Source organism: Pecten maximus, chromosome 10 (genome assembly GCF_902652985.1).
Source record: "Pecten maximus chromosome 10, xPecMax1.1, whole genome shotgun sequence".
Lineage (NCBI taxonomy): Eukaryota > Metazoa > Mollusca > Bivalvia > Pectinida > Pectinidae > Pecten > Pecten maximus.
Genome location: NC_047024.1, coordinates 32,495,828 through 32,515,990, shown reverse-complemented (window position 1 = coordinate 32,515,990; position 20,163 = coordinate 32,495,828). Strand labels below are relative to the sequence as shown.

The window sequence follows — 20,163 nt, the reverse complement described above, 5'->3', positions numbered from 1 at the left end:
TCACACACGTGTTTTCATAACATCACAAAATCTTTCTGACAAACCCAAAACCTAGAAGTAATCCCATGAGAGAGTGCAATTAGTGTTTTTCGACGATACCAGCCTTTTCTCCGATATTGGATTCCATAGCGGTATCTAAGTGGTGTCCTCAGCCAGTCAACACAGCCGATAATTTAATGGTTGAAGGAGCAATCCTAATTACCGGTAAAACGAGCTCCACAGAATATTTTTTGAAATGTTTTTTTTCTTATTTTCAGTCTGGGAACATGTCTCTAAACTTAAAAAAGAACAAATTAAAGTTATCAATCAATCAACGACAAAATGACAGTAGTTAAAATATAAGGCATTCCAATATTCAAGGTTATTGACACTATTGGAATCAGGCAAAATGTAACACAAAAGCATGATAACTAAATATGTAAATACGTAATAAAATTGCTGCATTATTTTCCTTTTGTTTTATTAGTGATTAAATAAAAAAAGTATACACTCAATTAAATGTCATTGTAATTTTTTTCAATAAAGAGGATACAAGTTGTGATTTAAACACGAAATCAATTTTATAGGTAAAAACCGGAGAATAAAATGACTGCATCGCCGGCTTTACATTCTGGTTATAACTTAATACAACATGGTAAACGTGTAATGTCTTTTGCGTATACTGTTATATCCTGTAACTGCGTAACTGACTGAATTTGTTGTAAACCGGAATAGTAGCAGAACATAGATAGTAGTAACCTAGTAAATAAAGCAGATACTGCCAATAAAAAACTAAATTCAAAATGATTCTGTTGTATCTGGTATGTAGTGGCAAGTGTACATTATGTCGGGAAGCAAGTGTGACGTCACGACTCAGCATATTATTCCCACGTGTAACTGAACTTTGAATCTTTCATGCGTGAATGGTAAACCTTGTCAAAATCCTCACTTTCGGTTACTTTAAACCAGTTCTTCCAATCTCCAATTTTGCCTGAAAATAAAAAGTTCAATTATTAAATAATTGTTACCATCATGTATTAAATCAAATTTATCAGGAATTAAAAACAAAATGTCCAGTTTTTAGAGAAACTAATCTCACTTTAAATAAATGTACCATACATTGTTTTGATTTCTCTAATTGGTACTATAAAAATGATAATAACCTACCGATTTTCACATTTTCGCGTAATATTCAAGGAAAATAAAACTGTTTGATGTGCCATCATTGCATATTTCATTGTTATATATTAAATGTAATGTGCAATGATTGCACATCAAACAGTTTCATTGTTATATATTACAATGCCTCACTTTTGGTCTTCAGTTGAGCGTTCGCCCATGTGAGGAAGGCTTTGGGTTCTGTCCCTGGCCGAGACATACCAGAGTCTCTAAAAATGGTAGTTGCTACTCCTGCTTAGCGCTCAGCATTTTGGGAGTGGGGCGACTAGTTGTCCCGTTGCCAGTATAATGTGACCGGATGGGGTGTCCTGCTGGGTGTCTTCGGCAGTATGCTTCAGTGAGGTAGCACTATAAATCGGCAAAAGTTCCGGCCTATCACAAGGAGACTTAACACGTACATACCGCAGCCTCCCAAAACACACATACGCACTCACCACACGCATGCATATCGCAAACACGGGAGGCCGTCCTTAAATGACCTTAGCTGTTAATAGGACGTTAAACAAATAAAACCAAACCAAACCAAAGTTATATATTAATCAAAACGGGCGATGTTTTTTGTATGGCAATATAGAAGATTCTATGCAATCAATCTGCGAATGAATTTTCGTTCGAAATTACAATAGTTATCTTAAATAGAAATTGTCGATTACCTTTTCGGTACATTGCTGCTTGGGTTCGGTCATTTTTAACCCCAGCTAATGCAATCTTATTGTTTTTCATATTATCGAAGCCACAACACGTGTGGACCTTGTGCAGGAAGTCCTCGCTATGCTTTAATTCTAGGAAATCTGCAATCTGTCGAATACTCGTAAAACCATCCTGTCATCACAAAGAAACACTGTTTAAAACATGTATAGTATACGATATTGGAACAGTAATGTGTATTTAAACATTTTTATTCGGGACATACGATTTGCGTATCAGTTCGGAATACCTACTTCATGATTCCTGTACTAATTGATTCCTATTTATGTAATAATTGTTTGATTTATGTCTCCAGCTTTTATAACACAACAAGAAGGCCACAAAGAAATGCTTTCTTCATCGTGATAGGGTTTCCCTAATATTTACCTTTTTAATGCAATATTTTTGTTGGTGTCTCCAGTTTTTTTCTCGGGCATGTCATCTGGTAGACTAATTTAACACTAACAGAAATACTACCGCTGTATATCAATATAATGAAGGTTGTGTTGACTGCAGTTGAACGAACAATAAAGTCTATAAGTAAACTGTCATTAATTGATTGTAGGTTTGTTTTTGTCGTGTTACAATGATTTAAAGATGAGAAAGTGTATCAAAACCGGTAGTGATAGCCGACGCTGTATCGACTGTGGAACGGAAGTAGTGTGTATATTTAAGAGCGGTATGCAGTTGGTAATCTGATTGGTCGACAGCTCTGTAAACAATACTAACTATAAATTTCGACCAATCAATAATCTTCTTCCGTTCTACAGTCGATGAATCGTCTGATCCTCGAGTGTTACACCTGGTTATATGGTAGCAGTAGGGGCTATTGTTTTTCTATAAATACTTACCAGAAGCAGATGTATGTGCTTCCACACTTCCGAAAGCTCTACCATTGGGAAAAAGATGAAAATATTTACAAAACAAGTAACGCAACAGATAAAACTTACCCTTTGTAAGTCCTCATAATATAGCTGCAATACGGGCGTGTCTTTGTATGTGCTGGAGAGGGCCTCTTCCCAGGCGGTGGTGTAATCAAACCAGTTGTGGAACAATGTCGCTGTAATCATAGAGACTTGGTAGATAGCATTGTATTTAAGAAGCACAACAATTGAAAGATATACAAATAGAGGTTACACAACGATTGGTTATTAGATATGGAATTTATCTCACTCGAGTTATTTTTTTAAAGTTACAAAAGACATGAGCTTAAGCGAATGGCTTTTGCAACTTTTAAGAAATAACTAACGAGTGCGAAATAAATTCCATATCCAAAAATGATGAGTCATGTGACCTGTTTCAACCATAATAGTATCGGCTTGAATCAAAGGAAAACGTGGCCAAGCCTTATATCCCGTATATAATAAGGTCTGCAGGTGACGGCCGGGATCCGGTGAAGTGACGTCATTCGATTATTCGATATAACATATATATATATATCCAACAGTCGGCGCATTCATTCAATGGCCTGAGAGTGGAATAACACAGCGTATCGTGGTAGAAACATGTATATATAATGCATGAAAAGTTAATAACAAAATTCCGGGTTGCTTAATTCAAAACAATTGACTTTAACCTTCTCGAAAATTCCATGATGTATCAAGTTTATTTGATCATTTTTATTATTTTTGTATTTTCTGTTCCTTTCGGATGAATCTACTATAGAATAAATAGCTATTGTGACGTTCATTTTCATTAGGTCAGTAATTCGCACACTTTATATCCTCCGGCCCTAAAACTATTACCCGACTCGCTACATTTTTATATACTTTCGACGGCTTACACTGTTTGCCAATTGTCAGTATAATGTGACCGGGTGGGGTGTCCTGCTGGGTGCATTCGGCAGTATGCCTCAGTGAGGTAGCACTATAAATCGGCAAAGTTTCGTCCTATCACAAGGAGACTCAACACAAACATACCGCATCCTCCCAAAACACACATACGCAACCACCACACGCATCCATATTGCACACACGGGAGGCCGTCCTTAAATAACTTTAGCTGTTGATAGGACGTTAAACAAATAAAACCAAACCAACCAAACCAGTGATATTGTTGCGAATTCGAAAACGCTAATTTTCTTCCATTGTATGTTTCTCAGGGAACGCCTCGGCTTGTTCATTACAATAATTTATCTAACCTTTTCATATAAGACAATATTTTTCTTTGATAAGCAACTGTAATTCAATGGACCTTTTGCAATCTTGTTGCAGATTTGATCAACACTTTATCGAGATCCCAGATGTAATTAAGAAACACAGGTGATGGTTTGTCTTCATTTGATCTGATCTGTATCAGTTTACGGTTTACGGAACTCCTTCAGAAAAGAACAAACGTAATATTGAACCACGACAGACCCGAGGACTGATCAAAATGACATTTTAATCAATTTTTATCAACATTGATATGATTTTCTTCTAAAATAAAATAAGAAGAAGTGTTATGTCAAAATTGGCTGAAGGATTTAAGCAGTAACAGGGGTTCTTTATTTAGGATAGCGACAGCATAATATTGGAGGGTGAGTGGAAAATCCATTTAATATTATCATTTTAACAGATGAATAGGTACCACTTATAGATAGTAGATTGGCTAATATTTCATTGAATCATTAACGGGGAAATGGACAAAATATGGTGAAAGGGTCTTTTGATAACCTTGTTTTATTTAAGAAATAATTAACGATGATTCGTGTATTATTGCAGGATATACAACGAGGACGAGGATATTTTGCAATTAAATTAATAACGAAGGCCACAGGCCTGAGTTATTAATTAAAATTGCAAAATATCCGAGTCCGAGTTGTATATCCTGCAACAATACACGAGTCAAAGTTGATTATTTCTATTCTACCATGTACTGTTTAGTTCTGAGATCGACCTCTTTCTAATAGAAAAACAGCAAAGAAACCCCGGGAAAACCTTGTAATTTATTTCTTGAGTATTGCATTATTTGTTGATGAAATATACAGGCAATACAGTACTACGATCAAGAGCATCTATCATATGGCATTGATTTTGAAAATTTAAAAAAAAGGATAAAAAAAAAAAGAAAAAAAAGTGGGGGCCTCCGTAGGATTCGAACTCGCGTCGTGATAAAAATATATTAAAAGACTAACCCATTAGCCCACTCGGCTATAGTAACCTTTTATGATACGGGTGAATGTTAGATATTTAAAATTGTAACAGCCGTGACTCACGAGCGTGTATTATTGGCACGAGCGTGGGTTATTGGAAAATAATACATGGTTTTTAACCAATCAAAACTGGCGTTACATAGCAAACATGGTAGAATATTGTATAATATTAGAATGAAGAACATTATTTAAACGTTATGCATATGTATTTCTGTAATGAATATAACAAAATAGACGAGACTGTATTTCGTCAGAATTTCATGGAATATTCGTCCGTGAAAACCACGGTAGCGAAATGAAGGATACGGTCCGGAAATTGGTTTATATAGTACTGAAATGTGTCTTTCAAAGAGCTTTATACGAAGTGAGGTTTTACACAAAACTATCTTCAACTAATTGAGATATTAGCAAAATAAATCGATAAAGTAATACGCGAAAATGAATGCAGGGACTCACAAACTTAACAGTGTGTCTACAAAAATACATGTATACGACTGGTCTGTCGGTTCAGCTAATCATTTAAGGATGGATGTCGAGGAGACAACAACAGACAGGAACATTAAGCACAGGTGCCATGGAGACACCTACAACCAGGCTCTATCGCGGACCAGAACAAAAATTGCGTAGTCACTTTATACATACCATGTTGGTAACGTTAGATCATTTACTCACTAAGCAGAAAAAAACTGGCATTTCTTATTTCTTTTTAATATTAGTAGCAAAACATCAGTATATTTATATATTAATTAAAACGGGAGATGCTTTTTGTATATAGAAGTTTCGATGCAATCAATCCGCGAATCTGTTTTCGTTCGAAATTACAAAAGTTATCTTAAATAGAAATTTTCGATTACCATTTCGGTACATTGCTGCTTGGGTTCGGTCATTTTTAACATTTTATACATCAATAGAAATCAAATTATAATCTCTTAAGTGCGGTTCAGAATACAAGGATCCTGTATAATACTACGAATACGCAGACATAATTATGATCTACGATATGATTACCTTATCAAAAACAGGGAAGCGAAGACGCTGTTATCATTATCGTTTGAGCTAAACATTTATTTGTTCGACAGGAATCAGCGAGATGTCTTTCTGAGAACTATGTCTTCTAGCTTGCTATTTCTGCACGGTTCCTTGTGGGAGAATTCAAACGTGTAACAGAAACACAATTAATAAACACCCTTATCAAAGGGCATCACGTCGTTAAAATGATTTGATACTATAAAAATAAAAGTATATGGAATTGTGTTATTCTTCTACAATAGTAATTGCTATAAACTTTACCTTAATATGACACTTAAAGTAAAACAAAACAAAAAACAAAACAAAAAACCAAAGTTCTTAAAACTAAAACATTTGAAAATGTAATTTCGACATGAACTACGAAAATCAATCGCCTCCAATATGAGCATGCACAGACAAGCTGCTATCTTACAAATTAATTGGTCAATAAAAACCAAAATGAACGAAGAAAAGGAGGACACGACAAGACAGTGAACGTCATAAAAAGACGTAGATTAAGGAGAGCGAAGGAGATCGCTTCGGTTGAGTCGAACGAGGAATTATCCTTGCCTCTGCTTTACACTAGATAGCCTGACAGGTTTTTAATGAATCTACCGTGCTGACATTACATTCTACAAGTATATTGTGTATTGGTCCTATCTTGGTACTATATCTGTAGTCATTCCCTTCATTTACATGCATGTCACAAGTTTTCCTCACATGACACTTGTGTCTGTGGCTTGTGGTGCTCATATACGACGATTTGGTATATGCTTTTGTGTTATACCTTCACTGCTTTTTGTATTTTTATTGTTAAGAGCGGAGGAGTGAGAGGAACCATGATCAATTGATTGGGTAGTCATGTTCCAAGCAGATGCATGCCCTGTTAACAGTTTAAATGTAGATATTCACCTGAAGAATGTAGAATTATATATATTGTATATATACGGGCAAACATCATAACATCGATGATAAATTCCATCATTCATAACCCTATCGGTCTCAATCAAAGTTATGCCATCCGTGTGTAATCTTAGATATTAGCGCCTTTGTAACCAAGTTGCGAGTTAGATACGTTAGACTAAAATGATACAACTGTTTTGCACTGCTAGGGCTCGTCCTTGATACTAAGGACCAGAAGTGCTGATCATAGAAGACGACTAAAAATCTCGATACAGATTTCATAATTTTAACATAGCTTTACAAACCCTTATTTTTGAAGACTTCGAGGTAGGCAGAGAAGCTACATGTATAATTATGGAGCTTCTTGAGATGGTGGTAGGCCTGACACGGAAATATCCTTGGGGTTCCTCTGTATAAATATGATTTTATTTCGACTGTTGTGGAGGCATGTCGGCAGCTGTCGAGGCAGTAGGTGAGAGTTGAGAACCCTTGAGGAGCTGATGGAATCAATTTGTTCAGGTGTTCGAAACTCCAACATACAACTTTCTTTGGAGTCTGGGTTAAAGTTGGTTGTTCCCGATATTAACATATTACACATCTCCCATACCCAATGTGTACCTGGTAAGATGTAATATACAATTGTATGATGTCTTATTGGGAATGAAACCCATCATTACAAGCACAAACACGCACGCACGCTCAAATACATGTAGATTTATATCGTTGTTTATGCTGCTGTTAACCTGTAAGGCCTATACAATACTGAATATTCAATCGGCTTTTCAGATAAAGTTCTTTGTGTTATTTGCTTTCAAATCTGACAAAACATTAGAAGAAAATTATAGTTCTAAGCCAATTGAAATAATAAAACAGAGTAAAACAAACTTAACACGTCATGTGTTACAGAAGAGAATTTCCCTCGTGATAGTTATTCAAATTTATAATTTTAACTTGAGTGAGAATTATTGCTTTTGCTTATCATCCTCATTATATTTCGAATAGCGGGGTCGTAAAAATTCCGCCCATAGTAATTCAAAAAAAAAAACCTTCATTCTTTCCTTTTTTATAACTTTGAAACTTTGTGCGGATTTTTTACGATCCCCCCCCCCCCCCCCTTAATTCGAAATGCAATGGGGGGGATAAACAATGATTTCACGCAATATACTAAGATAAATTTTAATTATGATTCACTAAATGTTATGTACAATTGTAACTGTTAAAATTTATTCTATTGTCACATTATATGTCATATTGGTTGTCATTTTCATTGTTTATATGGTTAATGATCTGTTTTAACTTTTATTTGGAGGAAACCTGCAAATGCTAATAAAGTGTAGCATGTACCTATCATTTAATAAACTAGTCTGTCACTTCTCAAATTCATATGAATGACACGGACTTTATTTGGCATACCTGCTTTCATGAAAGCGCATATGAAGACATCGTCCTTCCTACAAGGTAACGTCCACGCATTTGTTATTGAAGGTATCAGATTGGGTGTCTTTTCCTCCAGTAGAAAGTCCATGCTGAAATGCGTGTCGTCTATAGATATCATGGACACTGAGGTTCCGTCAGAAAAATGAAGCTCATATACATCTTTGTCGTCATAACTCACTATTGAAAATGATACAAAAAGGAAAACCTATAATACACATTCCAAATCAACATATATAAACTATTGGCGAAACAGATTTCATAAAAATATAAATAATTATTATCATTGTTGAAAAAGAACAGTTTTACAGCTCATGTCTAATGGTAAATGAAATATCAACAAGCCGAGATATTTACAGTTTCTTACTGCAATTTGGTTTGTTTGGTTTGTTTTGTTTAACGTCCTATTAACAGCCAGGGTCATTTAAGGACGTGCCAGGTTCTTACTGCAAACATCAAACAATATTTGCAATGAAATTGCATAAACAACAATTTTTACTCCGAGTTAGGCTAGATATTAACATCCGAACAAGATTTATAACACCGTGCAACCTATTTACAACAATAGAATATAGTTAACTATTGATATCCAGAAGTCAATGTTAACAAGACTTTCCAATAAAACGAATTTATTGGATTGAACTTTGTATACGTAGATATTATCCGAGGTAGTATTATGTTTGTACCTAAATAAAACAATTCTGACATTTTCGATATTACTAAATATGGTTTTAAACTACCTAAAAAAAGTCAACTAATATTGCTGGGATGTACTAGAAATACATTTGCACGTTTTCTATAACATTTTAAATACATGTAATTAATGCAATGTGTTTATTGAACCATAACGTTTAAGTTTGTATTTATCCCATTAGGAAATCAGTTTTAGAAAACGACTGATTTCAAACTTAACAACAACCGAATACTTAAAACCACATCTCGATAAATCAAGTCCAATGTATGAACACAATTTAGATTTCAACGTCGACTCTGTAACACAAGAAAACATCCCTAGGTGTTCCGGAATGTCTATATACTGCAGCTAACGGGAACATATTATTAAACAAATTCATTTACCATTAACACGGTTATAATGAGTATCAGCTGATGTGTTTCAGAAGGATAGACGTCTCCTGTTAATTAGGCGGCAGGGTCTTGGAAATGTAATATGTAATGTCAATCAAACCTACCATGTTTACTTACCGTCTTGGTCACCGTTAACAGGGAGACTTTCCATATCTACCAATGCCTGTACCGTCGTATGATGTAATTGATTTCTTATCTGTAACAAATCATGAACAATAATTGATAGTTTTGATGTATTAGTTAACATACTGAGTCAGTCTTGTTTCAAATAACTCTAAATACGATTTTAGAAAATAGTTGCATTACGTTTCTGTTCAAACACTTCATTTTAGTTAAGGGGCATCTAAACAGCAAATCCAGTCAAAACATTGATATTTTACAGGCCTATAAATCCCTATTATGATGCAATGTCACAGACGTAACATGATGAACTTTTAGTATGTATCATGGCAAACCGTGGGACTTGCTGTTGACATGTAATTTGTTAAGCTGTTTGTAAATTTCAACAAAACGTAAGAAAAATGCATGTTTCAGGGGGACATAATTAACTCATTTGTATCCCATATATTACACAAACTTGCCATGTCGTTTTGCTCACAAGTGTCTAAAGCACAAAATAGGAGCATTGGTTTGACCAGCTTTGACGTTTTTATATGTATATACGCTGTTTTTATTTTGACCTTGAATTGCAAATGGCGGTCGTGAATGATATCTCACAAATACGGCTTATAAGGAGGTATTTAAAACATCAAAAATGATCTTATTAGACAATATAAAGTATTCTTGAAGTGGCAAGAAGACTACTTTTATGAAAAAATGTTCAACCGTTGTGTTTGGGGTAAAACATGCCTATTTCTGAAAAAGGCTGCAAACTCACCAGTTTAACAAATTAACTTTAAAATGTTCTTCTTACTATGATGAGATGTCTTAAATGTATGATATAGGAGTATTGTTATTAACTGAAATGCCCCCTTTAAGCCATATTTGTGTACAATTATTCACAGCCGCCATTTGCATTCCAAGGTCAAAACAAAATAAGTGTTTATACGTACATACAGTAAAATCCGGTCAAACAAATGCTCCTACCCTGTGCTATAGACACTTCTGAACATAACAGCTTGGCTATTTTTCAGGTTTGGTCATTTGCGTGACTTAGAATTATTCCATGCTACATCTTACCACAAAGTTACTCTATAGAAGAAACTGGTAGCATCTATAACAAATTATTGGTGATTGTAAGAAGCTACATGTCCAAACAAACATTTTGGTATATTACATGACATTTTTTGTGCAAATCTTTAGGTATTTATTCGTGTTTGAAATTCGACATTATTCTGCTATATAGATGACCCTTAATGAATATCATGTTTTGGTTTTTAGCTATAAATATAGAATTATTATATGACTTTTGACGAGTGTGATGTGTTATTATTTTAATGTATCTATATTTTATCGTTTTGATTTATAGTTATTACCTTAGATCAGCATCAGAACCAGCATTGTACAAAAAAGGATAGTAATAGTATCATTCAGAAGATGTCATGCATTATTTATGCTTTTTCTTTTTACTTTAATGCGTTTATCCTGAGACGTATTTGTTTATTATTAACCCCACAGGGATAAAACAGTGTATAGTATGTAGGTGTAAGCTCTTGTATATCTGTATATCCTATCAACAAAAAATTGAAGAATGCGTATAATACCTAATCATTTTCAAAGAGATCAGTTCGACAATGTTGGAGATCTCCGGACAATTTAGCATACACCGGACGGACGACGCCATACCATAACACTCTCGTCAAATTTTTGGCGTATAAAATTATATGTGGAAACAAACTGATACATAGACAAATGTACATATAATTGTCTTAACTGCATGACGTTCACAAAATGTTTGGACTTTTAAAAAAAATCTGCAAAAAAATAGAGGTATAACATATTCAACCATCCTACAAAATAGTGTTTCCTTATCCAATACGATGCGAATTCTTCATTGGAAAACATTAAGAATGTACATGTATATAGCTGTCTTTTAAAGTAAGTGAAAAGTAAAAAAGGAATCATGAAAATGTAACTTTTTAAACTTAAGTTATTGATTTCATATCAGCTAATACTATCAAGTAAACACGACTATGATATATGTATTGTCGTTTGTGAATAGTAACGAGCAGAAGGAAGGTAGAAATGTTACCAATCGTCGTCTAATACGTCATCTATAGTTGTCAAAAACGTCATCTATAGTTGTCAAATACGTCATCTACTGCCAAACACGTCATCTATAAGTGTCAAGTACGTCATCTTTAGCTGTCAAATAATCATCTTTAAAAGTCAAATACGTCACCTATTGAAGTATAATAAGTAAATTGTAGTCGTTCAATAAGTTACCTGTAACAGTACAATATGTTTACAAGAATTTTAGAGCCGCCCAATAAAACACATGTTATCATTCAATGAGTTTTAGACAGTGAGGTACCGTCCAATAAATGATCCGTTGTCGTCCAATAAGCTACTTGTAGTCATCAACTAATATAAACACGCTTGTTTTGTGTGAAGGGAACCTAAAATACATATTGCTTATTCCCTTCATCTGATGTTAAAAGCGAATCAAAACATATATAGTGATATCCCTTATCATCTGATGTTAATAGCTAATCAAAACATATATAGAGAAATTCCCTATCATTTGATGTAAGTAACGAATCAAAACATACATAGTGATACTCTTTATCATCTAATGTAAATAACGAATCAAAACATACAGAGATATATCCCCTGTCATTTGATTTTAATAGCGATTCAAAACATATATAGTGATATTCCCTATCCGCTATCATCTGATGTTAATATCGAATCAAAAGAGAAATTCCCTATCATTTGATGTAAGTAACGAATCAAACATATTTAGAGATATTCTCTGTCATATGATGTTAATAGCGAATCAAAACATATAGAGACATTCCCTATTATATGACGTTAATAGCGAATCAAAACATGTCAATAGCGAATCAAAACATACATAGAGATATCTCCTATCATCTGATGTTAATAACGAGTCAAAACATATTTAAGCATTGAACTGTTACCAAATGGTAGTATACAGTCGATATGAATACAATTTGGGTGACAGATAAATATAATGTCGCCCGTTAGTATTTATCTGTCACCCAAATTGTATTCATATCGACTGTTTACTACCATTTGGTAACAGTTCAATGCTTATATTTACATTCATAAAGATTTTTTTTATTTACTGTATGTTATGACGCGTTTAAATTTGCCGCTTACACTACCACTGACGTCATCAAGTTCAAATACCGGAACAGCCGAAATTTACAGAAGGAATAATATAGTCCCTCGTGTCGTTATTAATACCAAACACATAAAATGGTTTTGCACAAATTTGGCTTTATTTTCTATTTCATATATGTTTGAAGATATCGACAAATTATTCAAAATTGAAGAATTTCTTATTGTTTAAAATCCAAAGCCGTTTTTCGGCGCAATGCTATACGGTTAACATTTAGAAGTAATGCGGCTTTGAACGGGTATTGCACAGGACAGACTCGATTCCTCGGAAACACTAAGTTTCTATCGACTGGATTTACGTTATTTTCAGAAGAATATCAGTTCTTAAATTCTAAATGAAAGTCGTATTGACAGTAGGTGAAAACGATTTCAAGGATATTTCGTTCGAAACAGATCCCAGTCGATGAGTCTAACCGGTCACATCTTAGCAGACGATTTTCAACTTCACAGGGGCTCGATTTTGCAAGGTAGGCCTTTGACATCAGTGAATAACCACAAAACTAAAATCCAATATACATAGACAACCGGAAACCATGTCGACACTCCCGATTTTTTAAAAGATTTTTTTTTTTTTTTTTTACTGGACTTTTAATGTTGTCGTATCTTACATTTCTGAAAATTCGGAAACGAGCCCCTGTGAGTGTGACGACATTGACAATTTGATAATTCCTACATCAAGAACGGCGCTTATAGTTATTTTGAGTTGACTACATTTTGTTTTAATTATAAAATATTACTCTCATAATGAAGTTGCATTATTTTTTTGTCGTGGATTATAAATGCTAGCATTCGAAATCTCCAGGTCGAAAGTAACTGGCGGCCATTGTTTTGACCAGCAACACCTGGGGCTGTATTCCTACTCTGACCGAGTCACTGTAAATTGTAGTATACAGTCTCATGAATACAATTTGGTTTACTAACGACATATAGGCAAATGCAACACAGAATGTAAATATATAGAGATATCCCCTATCATCTGATGTAAAAACGAATTCAAACATATATAGAGATATCCCCTATCATCTGATGTTAATAGCTAATCAAAGCATATATAGAGATATCCCCTATCTTCTGGTGTAAATTGCGAATCAAAGCATATATAGAGATATCCCCTATCATTTGATGTAAATAACGAATCAAAACATTTAGAGATATTCCCTTTTATCTGATATTATTAGCGAATCAAAACATATACTCCTTATTCCCTATCACATGGTTTAAAAAACATAACGAATCGAAACAAGTTTTCTCATCTTTTACCTTCCCTTCACATCAAAATTAAAAAAAAAAAGTTTTTGCTATTTTCTTTGCATTCATTAGTTCACTGAAATGCCCGGGTGAGCCCACTGAAGTGATAGGACCTGTAGTCTTACTGCCTGTCCTGGTTCTCATATTTCAGTGTCGTGATAAAACATCTTACTTTGGAAGGGACGAGGTAAAACCAACAGGTTAAACAAAAATGATACAATCATATTATAATATTTATACCAAAAACAATGAATTATTATATTAAATACAGTCATATTTAAACAGTGTCTGGTATGGTTGTGATAGTAGAGTCCTTGAACATGACCAACTTACGTACATTGATTATACTGACCTTACACACACGCTGCTGGTTTGTCCGCCTTTCAAGTATCTCGAGTAACAGAGTACGTATACATTATGTACATATAATCAGGGGTCAACACCAGGTAGTCAATTACTAACCTGGAAGTAGTTATCGTGATGTATACATATATGTTACAGTACACATTTTACACATGTATGTATATGTGGAGAAACGTTAAAATAGAGGACTCGTATACGGTAAGAAAATTAGCATATCTTAGGGGGATAGTTACGGGCTATGCGGTACCTGCTACTGGTAAGTAAAGAATAACAAAACATTTGCAGACAAACATGAGTAGCCGAAGGTTATGTCTAAATAGGACACCGGTACAAGGTCATCTGAATGCCATACAAATACAACGTCTAAAGATGTTAAGCCCTTGTGGGATCGTATGAAATCCGATCTCACTGGAATGCCATGACCTGAGATATGGTTCACTGGATATAGAGTTGTCTGGTGTAACCCAACCTTATCATCGGATTAGCCAACATTGCAAAATTCTGGTTGAATATGCATATTAAAATTTAACAGACGTTTTGTGTCATTTAAGACTGCATTCATTAATACAATCCGGCAATCGTTGATTACATGGTCAACAAGCAAATCCGTGGAATTCCTAAGTTTAAAGACTTTCGGAAAATATTAGAGCTATTTTAACGGCAAATAACAATCGTTAATCAAGGGGCCATAACTCTGCTAAATAAAATCGGGCAAAAGTGGCAAACATTTACCTTGCTGTGAAGTTTGAAAAAGAGGGAATTACTGTTCCAGTGTTTACACTGAAACAGCAGAAAACAACGTTTTAGTTAATTAAGGGGCCAAAACTCCGTCAAATAAAGTCGAGCGAAAATGACAATCGAACTTAGCCAAGTCCTTTAGAGTCGATATCATAGTAAAAATTCGGATGAAGGAAACAGTCTTTTAGATTTGCTTTAAATAGTGCACTAAACATGAATATCTAACTCACGAATGGTATGCATTTTTTTTTAAATCATAAATATATAAATATATTCGTTTTTGTCTTAGTGATTTGGTTTTTCATTGTTTAACGTCCTATCAACTGCTAAGGTAATTTAAGGACGGCCTTCCGGTCGTTCGACATGCATGCGTGTGGTGAGTGCGTATGCGTGTTTTGGGAGGCTGCGGTATGTTCGTGTTACGTCTTCTTGTGACAGTCCAGAATTTTGCCGATGTATAGTGCTACCTCATTGAAGCATATTGCCGAAGACACCCAGCAAGGCACTCCACCCGGTCACATTGTATAAACTGGTCACGGGCAAACAAGTCGTCCCACTCACAAATTGTTCTGGTAAAATCTTGGCCAGTGGACAGAACCCAAAGCCAAAACTTTGCCAAGAGAGAAACAAGGAAGAAGATAAGATCCAAAATGTAATCACCTCTTACGACCATGCAATGGGGCAGTAGGTACAATTCTTACGCCCTACCTACAGGGAATGGATACATGGGGACTAATTTTACAGTCTGGCCGTCCGCTTGTCCTCCAGACATGTCAATCGCACATTAACCGAAAGTAAATTAAAAACAAACAGTTGTACACAATCTACCAAATGATGGAGATGCACATATAGATAGATTTCTACCCTATTGCTTTTAAAGTCAGGTCACTATTTTACCTAAGTCAGTCATTATCTGCATATTTTTTATTAGCACACCACTTTTAATATTTGTTATAGAACAATACAAGTTTGCAAAAATTCATTATATCATATGTTCGCTTTTTTACTACAAGTGTGTAACCGTCTATTACTGCATCAGACAATAGATAAATATTACCTGTGTCTTCTTCCTAACTCAAACACAGCCTTGTTCACAATAGATACATATCATATTTCTCCAATTTTATCTCCAACATACTCTTGCGCACAATGGATAGATATTATGTGTTTTCTCCAGTCTTAACTTCAACACATACTTACTCAATCTAACTTGTGCTACAAAATATATAATTAATTGTAAACGGCAATGATTAAAAATACAATCTAGGTATATGAACAATAGGGAAAATGAAATAACATTTATCATTAAGAATTGTGCAAGCTGTCACTGCTTGTTACCTTGTAGTAAGTAAATATTGAGGTAAGCGGCTGGTGTTGTGGAGTTCTGTAGTGACCCTGATTTGAAGATGTGCCGGGTTTATCAGCTCGACATGCTCGATAAACGATATCTAATCAGACTCATCGTTAATATACATACCTGTATAGGTGGATTTGTGGGACTTTCTAAGTTCTCTGTAACCTGTTCCGTTAAGGTATGTAGTCAGCCTTGTATATCGCATACCATATACAAAGAAATATCAGGACCGTGTCATATTTGTAGTAAGTATGTGTATTGTTCTACAGGTGGCTACATATCCCGGTATCCTTGACAATCACGGGAGTTATCCCCCCTAGTCCTGTTATAATGAGTTTTTGTGGTAAGGATATTATTATTATGATAAAATGGATACTGGTTAATACATTGTTACATAAAATATGTATTTTAAATGATATTGTCTTGTTTGTTTATTTATTTATTTTTGTTTGAGTTCTTCCTTTTCACAATTCAATACAAGCCATGATTAATTCTGTAATTGTTTTGGCATGTTCGTTTCCATACGCCCGTCAAATTTATGGTATGGCGTTGTCCGTCTGTACATCCGTACTTGCTCAACATCCTTGTAATTTTCCTTCGGATTGTGTAATTCGGATTGAGAACACACTGCACCACACAAGCCGACATTAGCCGTTCGGCCGGACTTCTGTAGTAAACATTTGTTTGTTCGGCAATCTCCTACATTATTCGACCGTGCTGTTTCAAACTTGATATATATTATTATCCTGATGTGAAGCTGCGTCTCATGTTTCTGTAAAAGTTATTCCCCGTTGTCTATTTCAGTAGTCATTGTTTTGTCCGGATATCTCTTACGTTTTAACTTCGTACGCTTTATAATCATGATGTGTTGATGGGTTTTCATAAAAAGCAAAGTTTTTACCCTTGTTTTTTTTCCCCGAAAATTAGTTGTTTTTATAATCATTATGTGAAATTTTCTTGAAGAAAAAACAAAAACAAAAAACCTTTGTACAAAGTAGACATTAACATGATTGTTGTAATAGACTTGTTGTTTAGTGTTCAGTTTACCTGATAACTGCTTAACTACGATTTAATAATTTAGGAATAGTATACATTAAACATTATTTGTTATTTTTGTATCAAGCTATTCCTTTTAGACCTTATAGTCTTAATGAATGACAATAACAATAACGAAAAAAAAATACTCGGCAAAACAATTTGATTTGAATTGACATTGGATTCTGAATTTGTCTTTGTATGATTCGTGAGAGGCAACTGAAGTAGGGGTCTAAACTTTTACAGGAACTTTCTCTCTAAGCCACTTTCTATTTCTTAATGTCCCTCTAGAAACACTGCCTTACGTTTGGACTTTGGTTGAGTGTGTGTCCCTTTGTAGAACCCTACGAGGAAGGTGTTGAGTACTGTCATACTAAATTCACCAAAAAAATTATAGTTGCTACTTCGCTACATTTAGAGAGTTGACGACTGATTTGCCTGTTATCAGTGTATTGTTACTGGATGTTGTGAACGTACTCCTGGTGATCTGTGATAATACACTTCTAATTTAAAGCCGGCGTCAGTTCCGGGTTAACAAGCAGGTTTCCACGATCATACCGCAGCCACTCAAACTACACATTCAGCGGCACAAAGTGGAGGCCATTCTTAAATTACCTTAGGTTTTGATGGATCGTTAAAATCATATTAAGCTCTAACCATACTATCTAAACCTGGTCTGGTGTTTTGTAGATTTTATTTATTTATAACACGATTCCGAAAATCGTCCCTAACTAAAAAGCCGAGTGAGTGTATTTTAGAGACTTCATATATTTAGGTAAGGAGCAGTATATGTCTATATATGCGAGCAATGGTAACCCTTATTTTGGGGCTGTACAATATGTAAGTGATTGCATTAGGACAACCAAGTACGACCGAGAACCCAAAGTGACATCAACGCTCACAAGCACAGATTACATATGACACATGACAACGGGCGAGCTAGTCGTTCCACTACTAAAGAAGTGAGCTCAACGCTAAGCAGGAGTAGCAATTACCTTTTTTACCAGTGGACAGGACACAAAACTTTCCTCACAGGGACAATTACTCAGCTTAAGGCCAAATTGAGGAAGTTTCAATGAAGACATTAGGAAGAAGTTGTAAAAAAGACGTGAAAAGATCCTAATTTAGTCGCCTCTGATGATCGTGCAATTCCTACGCCCTACCAGCAGGTTAGGATATAGTGATGTATACACTGAATTAAATTGTTTTAATTAAGTCTGTGTGTATGATTATATCATACAATTATGTATACGTATATTAGATCATTTTTGTTACATTTATCATTTAACAGATATAACTACGGTTAGGTACCTCTAGAGAATGCAAAATATGTTCAATTTTTAACTAGAACTGTCGCCAGGATGGCTGACTAATACCCCCGCAATCTGCATGAGTCAATGGTGAATTGGAACTCTTAATTACAGGCTAAGATAACCCAGTAATATAGTGACCAGTTGCCATAGCAACCATAATTTTGAAAAAAAAGAAAGTGGCATGCACATCTACACATGGTTCTCTGTATTTGTGTGAAGTTTCATTGAAAACGGCCATTCGGTTTAGGAGGAGTTGTCCGGACAAACTTAAAGTTCTGGTTCTTATAGGAAAGCCTGTTTATAGTGACCAGTTGCCATAGCAACCATAATTTTGAGGAAAAGAAAATGAGATGCACATCTGCATAATAATGGTCCTCTATATTTGTGTGAAGTTTTATTGAAACTGGCCCTTCGGTTTAGGAGGAGTTGTCCGGACAAACTTACAGTTATGGTTCTTATCGGAAAACCTGTTTATAGTGACCAGCTGCCATAGCAACCATAATTTTGAGAAAAAGAAAGTGGCATGCACATCTACACATGGTCCTCTATATTTGTGTGAAGTTTCATTGAAATCGGCCCATCGGTTTAGGAGGAGTTGTCAGGACAAAATGTGTCTACAGACAGACGGACGGACGGACGGACGGACGGACGGACGGACGGACGGACGGACAACCTGATTCCAGTATACCCCCCTAACTTCGTTGCGGGGGTATAATTATGTATAGCCGTTATATAGTACGAATATATTTTACTTATCTCAGGATTAAACATGTTGGTCAAGAGGCTCTTTCATTTTGTCTATTTTACCGTTAATGGTTTCATGAAATATTTGCCAATCTACTATATATAAATGGTACTTATCCATGTGTTAAAATGATAATAGTGAATTGATTTTCCACTTATTCTCCAAAAAGATGACGTGTGTGTCCTCGATAAAGATATTCCGTCGATGCCTAGTTCCCTCGGCCAGTTTTGTAATAGTACTTCTGCTGATTGTATTAAAGAAAATGCCATCATTGTTGATGAAAATTGATAAAACTGTCATTTTGACAAGACCTCGGGTCTGCTATGGATAAGAATTACGTTTGGTTTTGTTTTGAAGAGTTCAAGTAAACCGTAAACTGATACAGATCAGACGAAATCAAGACAAACTTTACATCGCCTCCATTTTTAAATTAAATCTACAAGATCTTATCACTTGAAATGTCGTACTACTTAAAATAACTATAATTACTTACATGGTAGCTTAACAACAGATATTTTTTTCGATGAAAAGGAACGGGAAATGGAAGGTCTTCCAGTAAGATTATTCTTTTATACTTTAAGAACCTGTGAATTAATTGAAACATGGTTTTGAACAAGCTAATATCTTCGTCGCATATAGATCACTGGTATCG

The 20,163-nt window shown here is 34.9% G+C and overlaps 1 protein-coding gene across 2 annotated transcripts; it reads right to left on the bottom strand.

Moving 5' to 3' along the window:
* Positions 1-489: 489 nt before the first annotated feature.
* LOC117336118 (sulfotransferase 1C1-like) lies at positions 490-14,447 on the bottom strand. Of its 2 annotated transcripts, XM_033896496.1 has the most exons (6): positions 14,316-14,423; positions 9,527-9,605; positions 8,303-8,503; positions 2,796-2,905; positions 1,812-1,980; positions 490-970 (listed from the first exon to the last, which is right to left on the bottom strand). In XM_033896496.1, the coding sequence occupies exons 2-6, from the start codon at positions 9,558-9,560 to the stop codon at positions 861-863; spliced, it is 624 nt and encodes a 207-aa protein (XP_033752387.1). In that variant the 5' UTR covers positions 9,561-9,605; positions 14,316-14,423; the 3' UTR covers positions 490-860. The 2 variants fall into 2 exon arrangements, with proteins under 2 accessions (XP_033752387.1, XP_033752388.1); XM_033896497.1 differs by lacking the exons at positions 490-970; positions 1,812-1,980 and adding an exon at positions 7,195-7,507 and having other exon boundaries at positions 2,795-2,905; positions 14,316-14,447.
* Positions 14,448-20,163: the final 5,716 nt, after the last annotated feature.

What these genes read in the sequence shown, in the direction of transcription:
- LOC117336118 (XM_033896496.1), bottom strand. Translation starts at nt 9,560, where the DNA reads ATGGAAAGTCTCCCTGTTAACGGTGACCAAGACG. An exon ending in TGTTAACGGTGACCAAGACG is followed by an intron (nt 8,504 to 9,526) that starts GTAAGTAAACAT and finishes CATTTTCAATAG; the next exon opens with TGAGTTATGACGACAAAGAT. An exon ending in ATTATGAGGACTTACAAAGG is followed by an intron (nt 1,981 to 2,795) that starts GTAAGTTTTATC and finishes TTGTGATGACAG; the next exon opens with GATGGTTTTACGAGTATTCG.